This window comes from Natator depressus, chromosome 4 (assembly GCF_965152275.1).
Source record: "Natator depressus isolate rNatDep1 chromosome 4, rNatDep2.hap1, whole genome shotgun sequence".
NCBI lineage: Eukaryota > Metazoa > Chordata > Testudines > Cheloniidae > Natator > Natator depressus.
This window is the reverse complement of record NC_134237.1, coordinates 88,224,760-88,237,530: the sequence shown is the minus strand read 5'-3', so window position 1 is coordinate 88,237,530 and position 12,771 is coordinate 88,224,760. Positions and strand designations below refer to the sequence as shown.

General features: G+C 45.2%; 2 protein-coding genes across 2 annotated transcripts in view; one reads left to right on the top strand and one right to left on the bottom strand.

Annotated features, from left to right (window-relative positions):
• The window catches only part of CEP135 (centrosomal protein 135), a 107,418-nt gene that overhangs the window by 46,288 nt on the left and 48,359 nt on the right, over positions 1-12,771 (top strand). Inside the window, exons 11-13 of the mRNA XM_074951371.1 lie at positions 569-762; positions 1,882-2,025; positions 3,982-4,125. Coding sequence (XP_074807472.1) covers positions 569-762; positions 1,882-2,025; positions 3,982-4,125 — 482 coding nt within the window. The remainder of the gene's footprint in view (positions 1-568; positions 763-1,881; positions 2,026-3,981; positions 4,126-12,771) is intronic.
• LOC141986056 (uncharacterized) lies at positions 7,939-9,737 on the bottom strand. Its single transcript, XM_074950221.1, has 2 exons — positions 9,060-9,737; positions 7,939-8,480 (listed from the first exon to the last, which is right to left on the bottom strand). The coding sequence occupies exons 1-2, from the start codon at positions 9,640-9,642 to the stop codon at positions 7,939-7,941; spliced, it is 1,125 nt and encodes a 374-aa protein (XP_074806322.1). The 5' UTR covers positions 9,643-9,737.

Here is a 12,771-nt window from a genome sequence, read left to right as displayed (position 1 = left end):
ATCAGGATCCTGTTATATTTGGAATAAAAATAATTGTATGAAGGCTTAAGGTTTTCCATCAAAATATTCCAGCACTGAAACTGTGCATGCATGATATAATTTACCTACAGCTGCATTTTTTTCTGCATGAGGGGTGTATAGACTTCTATAGTGATTTTAGGCTTTATTTGTGCTAATCTTATTAACCGTGTAGATGGTACATGTCTGTCCTGAATAGTATACTCTAATTGTTAATGCAAAATAAATTGTTATGGAACTGCAGTATACTGATGGTGGCTATTGTTCTATTTATTTTATTTTTTGTGTGTGCATCTGTGTGTGTGATTTTGTTGCATTACCTTTCTAGTTGTAATATATTAGAAATACTTCTAAAACTTTTAACTCGTATATAATAGGCAAATACATTTAATTCTAGTTTTGTCAATAATAAAATGTATTCTATCTTCATGATCATATTTTGTTGTAATATTTAGTAATTGTTGTTGTAACTTGAGTGTGCATTCCTTAAAATAGTCTCTTCTTCATACATACACTAGTTTTGTTATTTCTTGATTGCTTTTCTCTGCAGAACGAGAACTTGTCTTAGAAGTAGAGAGAATGAGGTTAGAATATGGTATAGCTTTTGGAGACAAGTCACCTTCTCGACTAGATGCATTTGTGAAGACTTTAGAAGAAGACAGGGATTACTATAAAAGAGAGCTAGAATATCTTCAAAAGATGATAAAACGAAGAGCTAGCCCATGCCGTAGGTCTCCAGAAAAGGTAACGCTCCCTTTATTAATGAATGGTGGAAACAGCAATGTAGATCTGTTGCTGGAAATATATCACTTCAATTCAAGAAGTGATAAAATATAATCTAAATATTAACTGCAGAAAATTATTTACCCTAATTGTCTTTTTAAATTATATTCGCAACATGAACAATAAGTAACTGTGAACCATTATAGTAATTTTCCCTCTGTTGATACTCATACCTTCTTGTCAACTGTTGGGAATGGGGGACATCCACCTTGATAGATTTGGCCTCGTTATCACTACAAAAAGTAGTTTTCCTTCTGTTGATATACACCCCTTCTTGTCAACTGTTGAGAATAGGCCACTTCCACCTTGATTCAATTGGCCTCATTCGCACTGACCCACCACTTGGTAAGGCAACTCCCATCTTTTCATGTGCTGTAATATATATATTGTTTACTGTATTTTTCACTCTATGCATCTGATGAAGTGGGTTTTAGCCCACAAAAGCTTATGCCCAAATAAATTTGTTAGTCTCTAAGGTGCCACAAGGACTCCTTGTTGTTTTTGCTGATACAGACTAACATAGCTACCACTCTGAAATAGTAGACTTGATTTCCTTCTTTTACTCTTGACATTTTTTAAGTCTTCCATTATTGCTCAATCTGTAGAAAAAGATTTTTATTTCAAATTAAAGAGGAAAGAAGCAAGAGAGATCTAAGGGTATGTCTATCTGGGTATCTAAGGTACCCTGACACGTAGGTATGTCTATACAACAATTAAAAATCTACAGCTGGCCTGTGCCAGATGATTTGGGCTTGGGCTAAGGGGCTGTCTAATTGCAGTGTAGACTTTGGACTTGGACTGCAGCCCAAGCCCGAACGTCTACACCACAGTTAAACAGCCCTTTAGCCTGAGCCCCTTAGCCTGAGTCAGTTGTCTAATTTCTGTATAGACATACCCTACATGTTTTGTCAGGTTTTGGAAAAACTGTTCCTTGTTTGGTATTTACAGTAAAGCATAGAAACCGAATCAGGATTGGGGCTCCATTTTGCTGACTTTTGCCTAGAAATATATATTTTACAGATGTTACTAATAATGTTATCTATTAAATATATATTTAGTATTTTCTGATTTACTTTGCAGAGTGAAAATGTGAAGTTGATCACGAGGGAAAGAGATGAACTACAATCTATGCTGGATAGATTTGAAAAACACATGATAGAAATTCAATCCAATGTCAAATTACTGACTGCGGAAAGAGACAAATTAAATGTCCTTTATGAACAAGTAAGAAATTAAGGGCATGATCTAGTTGCCATTAAATTCATTGACTAACACTTCATAGTACTGTTTGTTTAAAAAAAAAAAAAAAAAGCGGGGATTGAGGGATTTGGGGGCTCAACATGGTGGGATCCTAGGAGCATAGACCAACCAAGCTATAACTACTGCAGTAGGATTGCAAATTTAGAATTATTTGTTAATTGGGTAATTCCTGATTTTATTGCTTTGTAATAAATTGGTAACTTCAAAGAAATTCTAGTAGTGGCTACTGTGTCTTCCTGAATTCAGTTAGGGTATTTGCTGTGCAGATCTAATTTATATGTGAAGCCCTTAGATACTACAGTGATGAGTGTTGTAGAAAATCTTAAATTAGGTAGATAGGAGTTAAAATTGTAATCTGCTTTATTAGTGTCACAAGTTAATATGTAAACTAAGGCTATGTCTATACTTCTCTGTTGTTCGGACCACAGGGGTGTGAACAGCAGTGCACACCAAAGTTCTGTGCTGTAACTCCCCTGTGTAGGCGCCGTGGGAGCAAACTGAAAGGTTCCCAAACAGGACTATGTTAACGTGAATTAGGAACCTTTTAGTTCGTGCCAGCCGAGTCCACATGAGGAAATTAGAACACAGCACTTTTGGTGTGCACTGCTGTTCATGCCCTGTATAGTCCAAACTGCAGGGCAGTGTAGACAAGCCTGAAGTCACCTAATATTTTAAATCCAGTTTTACAGCTTTAGCTGTTTTATAGAATCATACGACTGGAAGGGACCTCAAGAGGTCATCTAGTCCAGTTCTCTGCATTCATGGCAGGACTAAGTATTGTCTAGACCATTCCTGACAGGTATTTGTCTAACCTGCTCTTAAAAATCTCCAATGATGGAGATTCCACAACCTCTCTAGGCAATTTATTCCGGTGCTTAACCACCCTGACAGTTAGGAATTTTTACCTAATGTCCAACCTAAACCTCCCTTGCTGCAATTTAAGCCTATTGCTTCTTGTCCTATCCTCAGAGGTTAAGAAGAGCAATTCTTCTCCCTCCTCCTTGTAACAACCTTTTATGTACTTTGAGAGGGGACATAACAGTTTTAGTCTTCTCCTCTCCAGACTAAACAAACACAATTTTTTCAATCTTCCCTCATAGGTCATGTTGTCTAGACCTTTAATCATTTTTGTTGTTCTTCTCTGGACTTTCTCCAATTTGTCCACATCTTTCCTGAAATGTGGCGCCCAGAACTGGACACAAAAATCCAGTTGAGGCCTAATCAGCGTGGAGTAGAGCGGAAGAATTACTTCTCATGTCTTGCTTACAACACTCCTGCTAATACATCCCAGAATGATGTTCGCTTTTTTTGCAACAGTGTTACACTGTTGACTCATATTTATGCTATGGTACTCTATGGGTTAGCATCCTCAAAAGAACGCTAACTTTAGAATCTTATGCCCTCAAATATATGATCTTTTAGGAAATTTTTGAAGCGACATATATTTTAGAACACTTTCAAATGATGCTTCTACAGTTACATATAGTATATTGTAACTTCTAATTCACAACTCTTTTCCTTCTGAAAAGTAATTAGTTAAGATGTACATACTGTACTTGGAATTTGGAAATAGAAAGGTTAGGAAGATAAGGGAGAGGTAGAATTCATGAGAAGGGGATGGGAGGATAGAAGCAGGAAAGGAAGGAGTAGAAAGTAATGAATGAGAATAGAAGGGGGGTTGGACATAAGGAAGAAGTAAGAAAGAGAAAAAGCATTAAGTGTATGTTGGGAAAATCAAGAATTCTTTGCCTTTGTACGACTTAAGGAGCATTTTCTGGATGTCTAGGAAACAACTAGAAAGAAATGCAGTATATCTAGTGTAATCAGAATGCTAAAAATCAGTTTGTCATTTTTCTTAAAATTATATACAATGTACTATTTTGAATGTATGACTACTACTAAGCAGTACTCCTTTTAAAGTCTCAGGATGAATTAAATAGGTTAAGAAGAGAGGCAAAGCATACTTTAGTTTCTCAAAGTCATGTGGAAGAGGAAAGAGACATTGCATTAGCTGACTTCAGAAGAATGATGGCAGAAAAAGAAAGTCTAAGGGAGAAACTAAAGGTGAGCATGTGTTAATATAAATAATGCCTTTTATGTTAATCTGAGAATATCTACTCCTATGAATTCTGAGAGGGACTTCTAATGTGTTGCTTATTTATGCAGTCATAATTATAACTGAGGGTATGTCTACACTACGGAATAAGGTCGAATTTATAGAAGTCGGTTTTTTAGAAATCGGTTTTATATATTCGAGTGTGTGTGTCCCCACAGAAGTGCATTAAGTGCATTAACTCGGCGGAGTGCTTCCACAGTACCGAGGCTAGAGTCGACTTCTGGAGCGTTGCACTGTGGGTAGCTATCCCACAGTTCCCGCAGTCTCCGCTGCCCATTGGAATTCTGGGTTGAGATCCCAATGCCTGATGGGGCTGAAACATTGTCGCGGGTGGTTCTGGGTACATATTGTCAGTCCCCCCCCTTCCCTCCCTCCCTCCGTGAAGGCAAGGGCAGACAATTGTTTCGCGCCTTTTTTCCTGAGTTACCTGTGCGGACGCCATACCACCGCAAGCATGGAGCCCGCTCAGGTAACCGTCACCGTATGTCTCCTGGGTGCTGGCAGACGCGGCACGGCATTGCTACACAGTAGCAGCAACCCATTGCCTTGTGGCAGCAGACGGTACAATACGACTGGTAGCCGTCCTCGTCATGTCCGAGGTACTCCTGGTCGCCTGTGTGAGGTCGATCAGGAGCGCCTGGGCAGACATGGGCGCAGGGACTAAATTTTTAGTGACTTGACCAGGTCATTTTTTTTAGTCCGGCAGTCAGTCCTATTGAACCGTCTTATGGTGAGCAGGCAGGCAATATGGATTGCTAGCAGTCCTATTGCACCGTCTTCTGCTGAGCAGCCATGAGATGTGGATGGCATGCAGTCCTTCTGCACCGTCTGCTGCTAGCCAAAGATGTAAAAGATAGATGGAGTGGATCAAAACAAAAAATAGACCAGATCTGTTTTGTACTCATTTGCCTTCTCCCCTGTCTAGGGGACTCATTCCTCTAGGTCACACTGCAGTCACGCACAGAGAAGGTGCAGCGAGGTAGATCTAGCCATGTATCAATCAGAGGCCAGGCTAACCTCCTTGTTCCAATAAGAACAATAACTTAGGTGCACCATTTCTTATTGGAACCCTCCGTGAACTCTACCCTTGTAAGCCGTGTCGTCAGTCGCCCCTCCCTGCGTCAGAGCAACGGCAAACAATCGTGCATCTGAGTTGAGAGTGCTGTCCAGAGCAGCCCAATGGAGCACTCTGATTGGGCTAAAACATTGTCGCGGGTGGTTCTGGGTACATATTGTCCGGCCCCCGTTCCCTCCCTCCCTCCGTGAAGGCAAGGGCAGACAATTGTTTCGCGCCTTTTTTCCTGAGTTACCTGTGCGGACGCCATACCACTGCAAGCATGGAGCCCGCTCAGGTAACCGTCACCGTATGTCTCCTGGGTGCTGGCAGACGCGGTACGGCATTGCTACACAGTAGCAGCAACCCATTGCCTTCTGGCAGCAGACGGTGCAGTATGACTGGTAGCCGTCCTCGTCATGTCCGAGGTGCTCCTGGCCACGTCGGCTAGGAGCGCCTGGGCAGACATGGGCGCAGGGACTAAATTTTTGGTGACTTGACCAGGTCATTCTCTTTAGTCCTGCAGTCAGTCGTATTGAACCGTCTAATGGTGAGCAGGCAGGCAATACGGATTGCTAGCAGTCGTATTGTACCATCTTCTGCCGGGCAGGCAAGAGATGACGATGGCTAGCAATCGTATTGTACCATCTTCTGCCGGGCAGGCAAGAGATGAGGATGGCTAGCAGTCGTACTGTGCCATCTTCTGCCGAGCAGCCATGATATGTGGATGGCTTGCAGTCCTTCTGCACCGTCTGCTGCCAGCCAAAGATGTAAAAGATAGATGGAGTGGATCAAAACAAGAAATAGACCAGATTTGTTTTGTACTCATTTGCCTCCTGCCCTGTCTAGGGGACTCATTCCTCTAGGTCACACTGCAGTCACTCACAGAGAAGGTGCTGCGAGGTAGATCTAGCCATGTATCAATCAGAGGCCAGGCTAACCTCCTTGTTCCAATAAGAACAATAACTTAGGTGCACCATTTCTTATTGGAACCCTCCGTGAAGTCCTGCCTGAACTACTCCTTGATGTAAAGCCACCCCCTTTGTGGATTTTAGCCTCCTGAAGCCAACCCTGTAAGCCGTGTCGTCAGTCGCCCCTCCCTCCGTCAGAGCAACGGCAGACAATCATTCCGCGCCTTTTTTCTGTGCGGACGCCATACCAAGGCAAGCATGGAGTCCGCTCAGCTCACTTTGGCAATTAGGAGCACATTAAACACCACACGCATTATCCAGCAGTATATGCAGCACCAGAACCTGGCAAAGCGCTACCGGGCGAGGAGGCGACGTCAGCGCGGTCACGTGAGTGATCAGGACATGGACACAGATTTCTCTGAAAGCATGGGCCCTGCCAATGCATGCATAATGGTGCTAATGGGGCAGGTTCATGCTGTGGAACGCCGATTCTGGGCTCGGGAAACAAGCACAGACTGGTGGGACCGCATAGTGTTGCAGGTCTGGGACGATTCCCAGTGGCTGCGAAACTTTCGCATGCGTAAGGGCACTTTCATGGAACTTTGTGACTTGCTTTCCCCTGCCCTGAAGCGCATGAATACCAAGATGAGAGCAGCCCTCACAGTTGAGAAATGAGTGGCGATAGCCCTGTGGAAGCTTGCAACGCCAGACAGCTACCGGTCAGTTGGGAATCAATTTGGAGTGGGCAAATCTACTGTGGGGGCTGCTGTGATGCAAGTAGCCCACGCAATCAAAGATCTGCTGATATCAAGGGTAGTGACCCTGGGAAATGTGCAGGTCATAGTGGATGGCTTTGCTGCAATGGGATTCCCTAACTGTGGTGGGGCCATAGACGGAACCCATATCCCTATCTTGGCACCGGAGCACCAAGCCGGCGAGTACATAAACCGCAAGGGGTACTTTTCAATAGTGCTGCAAGCTCTGGTGGATCACAAGGGACGTTTCACCAACATCAACGTGGGATGGCCGGGAAAGGTACATGACGCTCGCATCTTCAGGAACTCTGGTCTGTTTCAAAAGCTTCAAGAAGGGACTTTATTCCCAGACCAGAAAATAACTGTTGGTGATGTTGAAATGCCTATATGTATCCTTGGGGACCCAGCCTACCCCTTAATGCCATGGCTCATGAAGCCGTACACAGGCAGCCTGGACAGCAGTCAGGAGCTGTTCAACTACAGGCTGAGCAAGTGCAGAATGGTGGTAGAATGTGCATTTGGACGTTTAAAGGCGCGCTGGCGCAGTTTACTGACTCGGTTAGACCTCAGCGAAACCAATATTCCCACTGTTATTACTGCTTGCTGTGTGCTCCACAATATTTGTGAGAGTAAGGGGGAGACGTTTATGGCGGGGTGGGAGGTTGAGGCAAATCGCCTGGCTGCTGGTTATGCGCAGCCAGACACCAGGGCGGTTAGAAGAGCACAGGAGGGTGCGGTACGCATCAGAGAGGCTTTGAAAACCAGTTGCATGACTGGCCAGGCTACGGTGTGAAAGTTCTGTTTGTTTCTCCTTGATGAAACCCCCCGCCCCTTGGTTCACTCTACTTCGTTGTAAGCTAACCACCCTCTCCTCCTCCCTTTGATCACCTCTTGCAGAGGCAATAAAGTCATTGTTGCTTCACATTCATGCATTCTTTATTCATTCATCACACAAATAGGGGGATGACTACCAAGGTAGCCCAGGAGGGGTGGTGGAGGAGGGAAGGAAAATGCCACACAGCACTTTAAAAGTTTACAACTTTAAAATTTATTGAATGACAGCCTTCTTTTTTTGGGGCAATCCTCTGTGGTGGAGTGGCTGGTTGGCCGGTGGCCACCCCACCGCGTTCTTGGGCGTCTGGGTGTGGAGGCTATGGAACTTGGGGAGGAGGGCGGTTGGTTACACAGGGGCTGTAGTGGCAGTCTGTGCTCCAGCTGCCTTTGCTGCAGCTCAACCATACACTGGAGCATACTGGTTTGGTCCTCCAGCAGCCTCAGCATTGAATCCTGCCTCCTCTCATCACGCTGTCGCCACATTCGAGCTTCAGCCCTCTCTTCAGCCCGCCACTTACTCTCTTCAGCCCGCCACTTACTCTCTTCAGCCCGCCACCTCTCCTCCTGGTCATTTTGTGCTTTCCTGCAGTCTGACATTATTTGCCTCCATGCATTCGTCTGTGCTCTGTCAATGTGGGAGGACAGCATGAGCTCGGAGAACATTTCATCTCGAGTGCGTTTTTTTTTCTTTCTAATCTTCACTAGCCTCTGGGAAGGAGAAGATCCTGTGATCATTGAAACACATGCAGCTGGTGGAGAAAAGAAAAGGGACAGCGGTATTTAAAAAGACACATTTTATAAAACACTAGCTACACTCTTTCAGGGTAAACCTTGCTGTTAACATTACATACATAGCACATGTGCTTTCGTTACAAGGTCGCATTTTGCCTCCCCCCACCGCATGGCTACCCCCTCAACCCTCCCCCCTCCCTGTGGCTAACAGCGGGGAACATTTCTGTTCAGCCGCAGGCAAACAGCCCAGCAGGAATGGGCTCCTCTGAGTGTCCCCTGAAGAAAAGCACCCTATTTCAACCAGGTGACCATGGATTATATCTCACTCTCCTGAGGATAACACATGAACGGATGTTGCTTGAACGCCAGCAAACATACACTGCAATGCTTTGTTGTACAATGATTCCCGAGTACGTGTTACTGGCCTGGAGTGGTATAGTGTCCTACCATGAAGGACGCAATAAGTCTGCCCTCCCCAGAAACCTTTTGCAAAGGCTTTGGGAGTATATCCAGGAGAGCCACGAATGCCAGGGCAGAGTAATCCTTTCACATGCTTGCTTTTAAACCATGTATAGTATTTTAAAAGGTACACTCACCGGAGGTCCCTTCTCCGCCTGCTGGGTCCAGGAGGCAGCCTTGGGTGGGTTCAGGGGGTACTGGCTCCAGGTCCAGGGTGAGAAACAGTTCCTGGCTGTCGGGAAAACCGGTTTCTCTGCTTGCTTGCTGTGAGCTATCTACAACCTCCTCCTCATCATCATCTTCTTCGTCCCCAAAACCTGCTTCCGTATTGCCTCCATCTCCATTGAAGGAGTCAAACAACACGGCTGGGGTAGTGGTGGCTGAACCCCCTAAAATGGCATGCAGCTCATCATAGAAGCGGCATGTTTGGGGCTCTGACCCGGAGCGGCCGTTCGCCTCTCTGGTTTTCTGGTAGGCTTGCCTCAGCTCCTTCAGTTTCACGCGGCACTGCTTCGGGTCCCTGTTATGGCCTCTGTCCTTCATGCCCTGGGAGATCTTGACAAAGGTTTTGGCATTTCGAAAACTGGAACGGAGTTCTGATAGCACGGATTCCTCTCCCCATACAGCGATCAGATCCCGTACCTCCCGTTCGGTCCATGCTGGAGCTCTTTTGCGATTCTGAGACTCCATCATGGTCACCTCTGCTGATGAGCTCTGCATGGTCACCTGCAGCTTGCCACGCTGGCCAAACAGGAAATGAGATTCAAAAGTTTGCGGTTCTTTTCCTGTCTACCTGGCCAGTGCATCTGAGTTGAGAGTGCTGTCCAGAGCGGTCAAAATGGAGCACTCTGGGATAGCTCCCGGAGGCCAATACCGTCGAATTGTGTCCACAGTACCCCAAATTCGACCCGGCAAGGCCGATTTAAGCGCTAATCCACTTGTCAGGGGTGGAGTAAGGAAATCGATTTTAAGAGCCCTTTAAGTCGAAATAAAGGGCTTCATCGTGTGGACGGGTGCAGGTTTACATCGATTTAATGCTGCTAAATTCGACCTAAAGTCCTAGTGTAGACCAGGGCTAAGAGCATACAACTTCAGTTTTCTTCTCTACTGAACACCACCACTAGATCACTTGTATAGTCTGTGCAGGATTAATGAGCTTTCTGGAAATTCAACATTTTAAAATATTGCACTTGTAAAATGATCATCTTATACATCAAAGAATGCATTTGTCAGGAGAAACTATGCATATGATCAGTATGTATCTGTGCAATAAATATATGGCTATAATGTTTCAATTACTCTTGCATGTTTCATTTTATTGGTGCAAAAAAAGCATTAAACCTATGCTCAGTAATGTTGGGGTTTTTTTTGTTTTTGTTTTTTTGTTAAGCCTCAAGTTATTTTTAAGCACTGGACATGGAAGTACAGCTACAAAAGCAGTGTCGCAGAAGGGGCTCTGTAAATACTAGATATTAAAAACTGCTCCACAGATATGTAAACAAAGTATATCATTTCTGGTATTTTATTTGCTAGTTTGTGGCTAAACATTAGGGCCGATTTAATCATTTAGTGTCTAGTGTTTAGATTCACTGTGAACATTCTGAAGCTTTAGTTCATTATAATGTTTTGTTTACTTCAGTATGATATTCTTTGTGTGTTTTGCCTTGCAACCTGTCACTATGAACACCAAAAGTGAAATCTTGGCCCCATTGACGCCAATAGGAGTTTTACCATTGACTTAAATAGAACCAGGATTTCACTTCTATGTGGAAACATTTCTAACTTGATATTATACTTAGAGCTAAGGTTTTGGTTTTTTTTTCGAGTAATTGTTCATATAGATTCCAATCTTGGTGCAAGACTGGAATCTTTAAAATGGCAGTTTCTGGGAGGTTGACCTGTACTTTGCATGACCCTCCTGCTTCCCACAGCGGAAGAGACAAAGGATGGTACGACTACAACCCATGCTTGGTTCTTTCTTATCACCTGTTGCTGCAAGACAGAATCCTATGGTATCCTTGTTCCTTGCTTAGCAAGAAACCAGTTAGTCTGCAAAGTTTTCAATTTTTGGTAGTTAAACTTTTTGATAGGTTTTCTTTGCCTCTTGGCTTTTTATTTATCTCAGATAAAGAGCAATGACCGGTAGAGCCCTGCAAATATGTGGATTTCTGTTTTATATCCACGGACCATGTTTGCGGATCGATGCGGATACAACTTTTTGTATCCGCACAGGGTTCTAAATACAGGAGCTCAAAGGCAGGGAAGTAGCTGTCTGTAGTTCATAGCCTGTGAGGCTGCTTCCCCACCTTCCAGCCCTATATTCCCTCTCTCCCTGTATACAGAGAAAGGGGAGGTGGATAGATCAAGACAGGCAGGAAAATCCCCTATGCTCCTATCTGTAGTTTAAGCAGCCAAGCAATGTAGGAAACTTCTCCCAACTTCATTGTCATATCAGGTCAACTGGAGAGGGAGGCAGCTGCTTCTGCAAAGTAAGTCAGTCTGGCTTCCTGACTTTGCAGAAGCAGCTGTCTCCCTCTCCAACTGACCGGTTACAGCACAAATTAATCACTGGCTGGGCAACTGGAGAACACCCCTCTTCTGCTCCCCTAACCCTTGCACCTCCCTCCTGTGCCCACCTGGGAAAACTGACCTGAGTCACAGAGTGCCTGCTGTCATTTCCCTCCCCCCCCCCCCCCGCCCCCTATGGGGCTGCAGAGGATCATCTGCCAAGCCAATAGGTGCCGGGGCTGAAATAAGGCATTGGTTGGCGGCCAGAGAGCATCGTGTGTGTGTCTCTCTCTCTCACTCTCTCACACACACACACACACACACACACACACACACAAATCATGGAGTGCCTGTTATTGCTCCTTGCTCCCCCGCCCCACAGGCCCCTGGAGATACTGGAGAGACAGAAGCTGAATGCCAGAGCCATAGCTGAGGTTTGACGTCAGAAGTTGGAGGGAAGGGAGGCTGGAGCCAGAGTGGGTAGTAGGTGGAGTAGATATGGAAACAAGTCTGGAGTAGGGCCTGGAAGCAGGCTGGAGCAGGACAAGTGCAGCTGTGGGCATAGTACATGTTGAGGAACTGCAGATCTGCTCTGGGTGCCAGGCTTATGAGCAGGGTTGCTAAACCAGCAGCCAGTCAGGTGATTTGGCTACTCTGTCAGTTCCAAGGCAGTGCAGCTAGATTCACTGGTTGCCTAGCAGTGAAGTTAGTCAGGGAGCAGGCCAGTGGTTGGTCTGACCCCTGACAGCACCCCCTTCATTCAGGGTCACTTCCCAGGAATGCTGGGGCTGTGTTTCTTTGGTTAGGCAGGAAGGCACACAGGAGGTCTGGGATCTGGACATGTTCCACAGGTTCTTGTCTGCTCCTCCAGGACTTATCCCTCCCAGTCAATCAGATACTGGAGTCTTCCGCAGACTCAGTGAGAGTCCAGAATCTGCTGGTTCAGATGTTCCTGTTGGCCCTTCTCAATTATTGACGGAGGAGGAGGAGGAGTGTAGCGCGGGCAGAAATTCTGGGTAAAGGTTTCAAGAGGGAGATGTAGAACATGGGGTGGATCTGAAGCGATTCTGGCAGCTGTAATCGAAAGATTACTTGGTTAAGTTGTTCTGTGTTCTCAAATGGCCACAAGTACTTGTGGTCCAGCTTCGTGGATGGACGGATGTATTGCAGGTTTTGGGCAGTCAATCAAACCCTATCCCCTTTCATGAGATTGGGGGTTGGCTGATGGTATCAGCTGGCTAATGGCATGGTGCTTGTACGCTGACTTAGCCTCTTTTAACTGGTGCCTGAATTCTTGATGTACTTGGTTAATGTGCACAGTAAGGTCAGCGATGGTTGTTA

Excerpts from the sequence above, each read along its gene's own strand:
- LOC141986056 (XM_074950221.1), bottom strand. The coding sequence starts at position 9,642 with ATGCAGAGCTCATCAGCAGAGGTGACCATGATGGAGTCTCAGAATCGC. Across the intron at positions 8,481-9,059 it reads AGGCGGAGAAGGGACCTCCG|CTGCATGTGTTTCAATGATC; the intron begins GTGAGTGTACCT and ends TTTCTCCACCAG.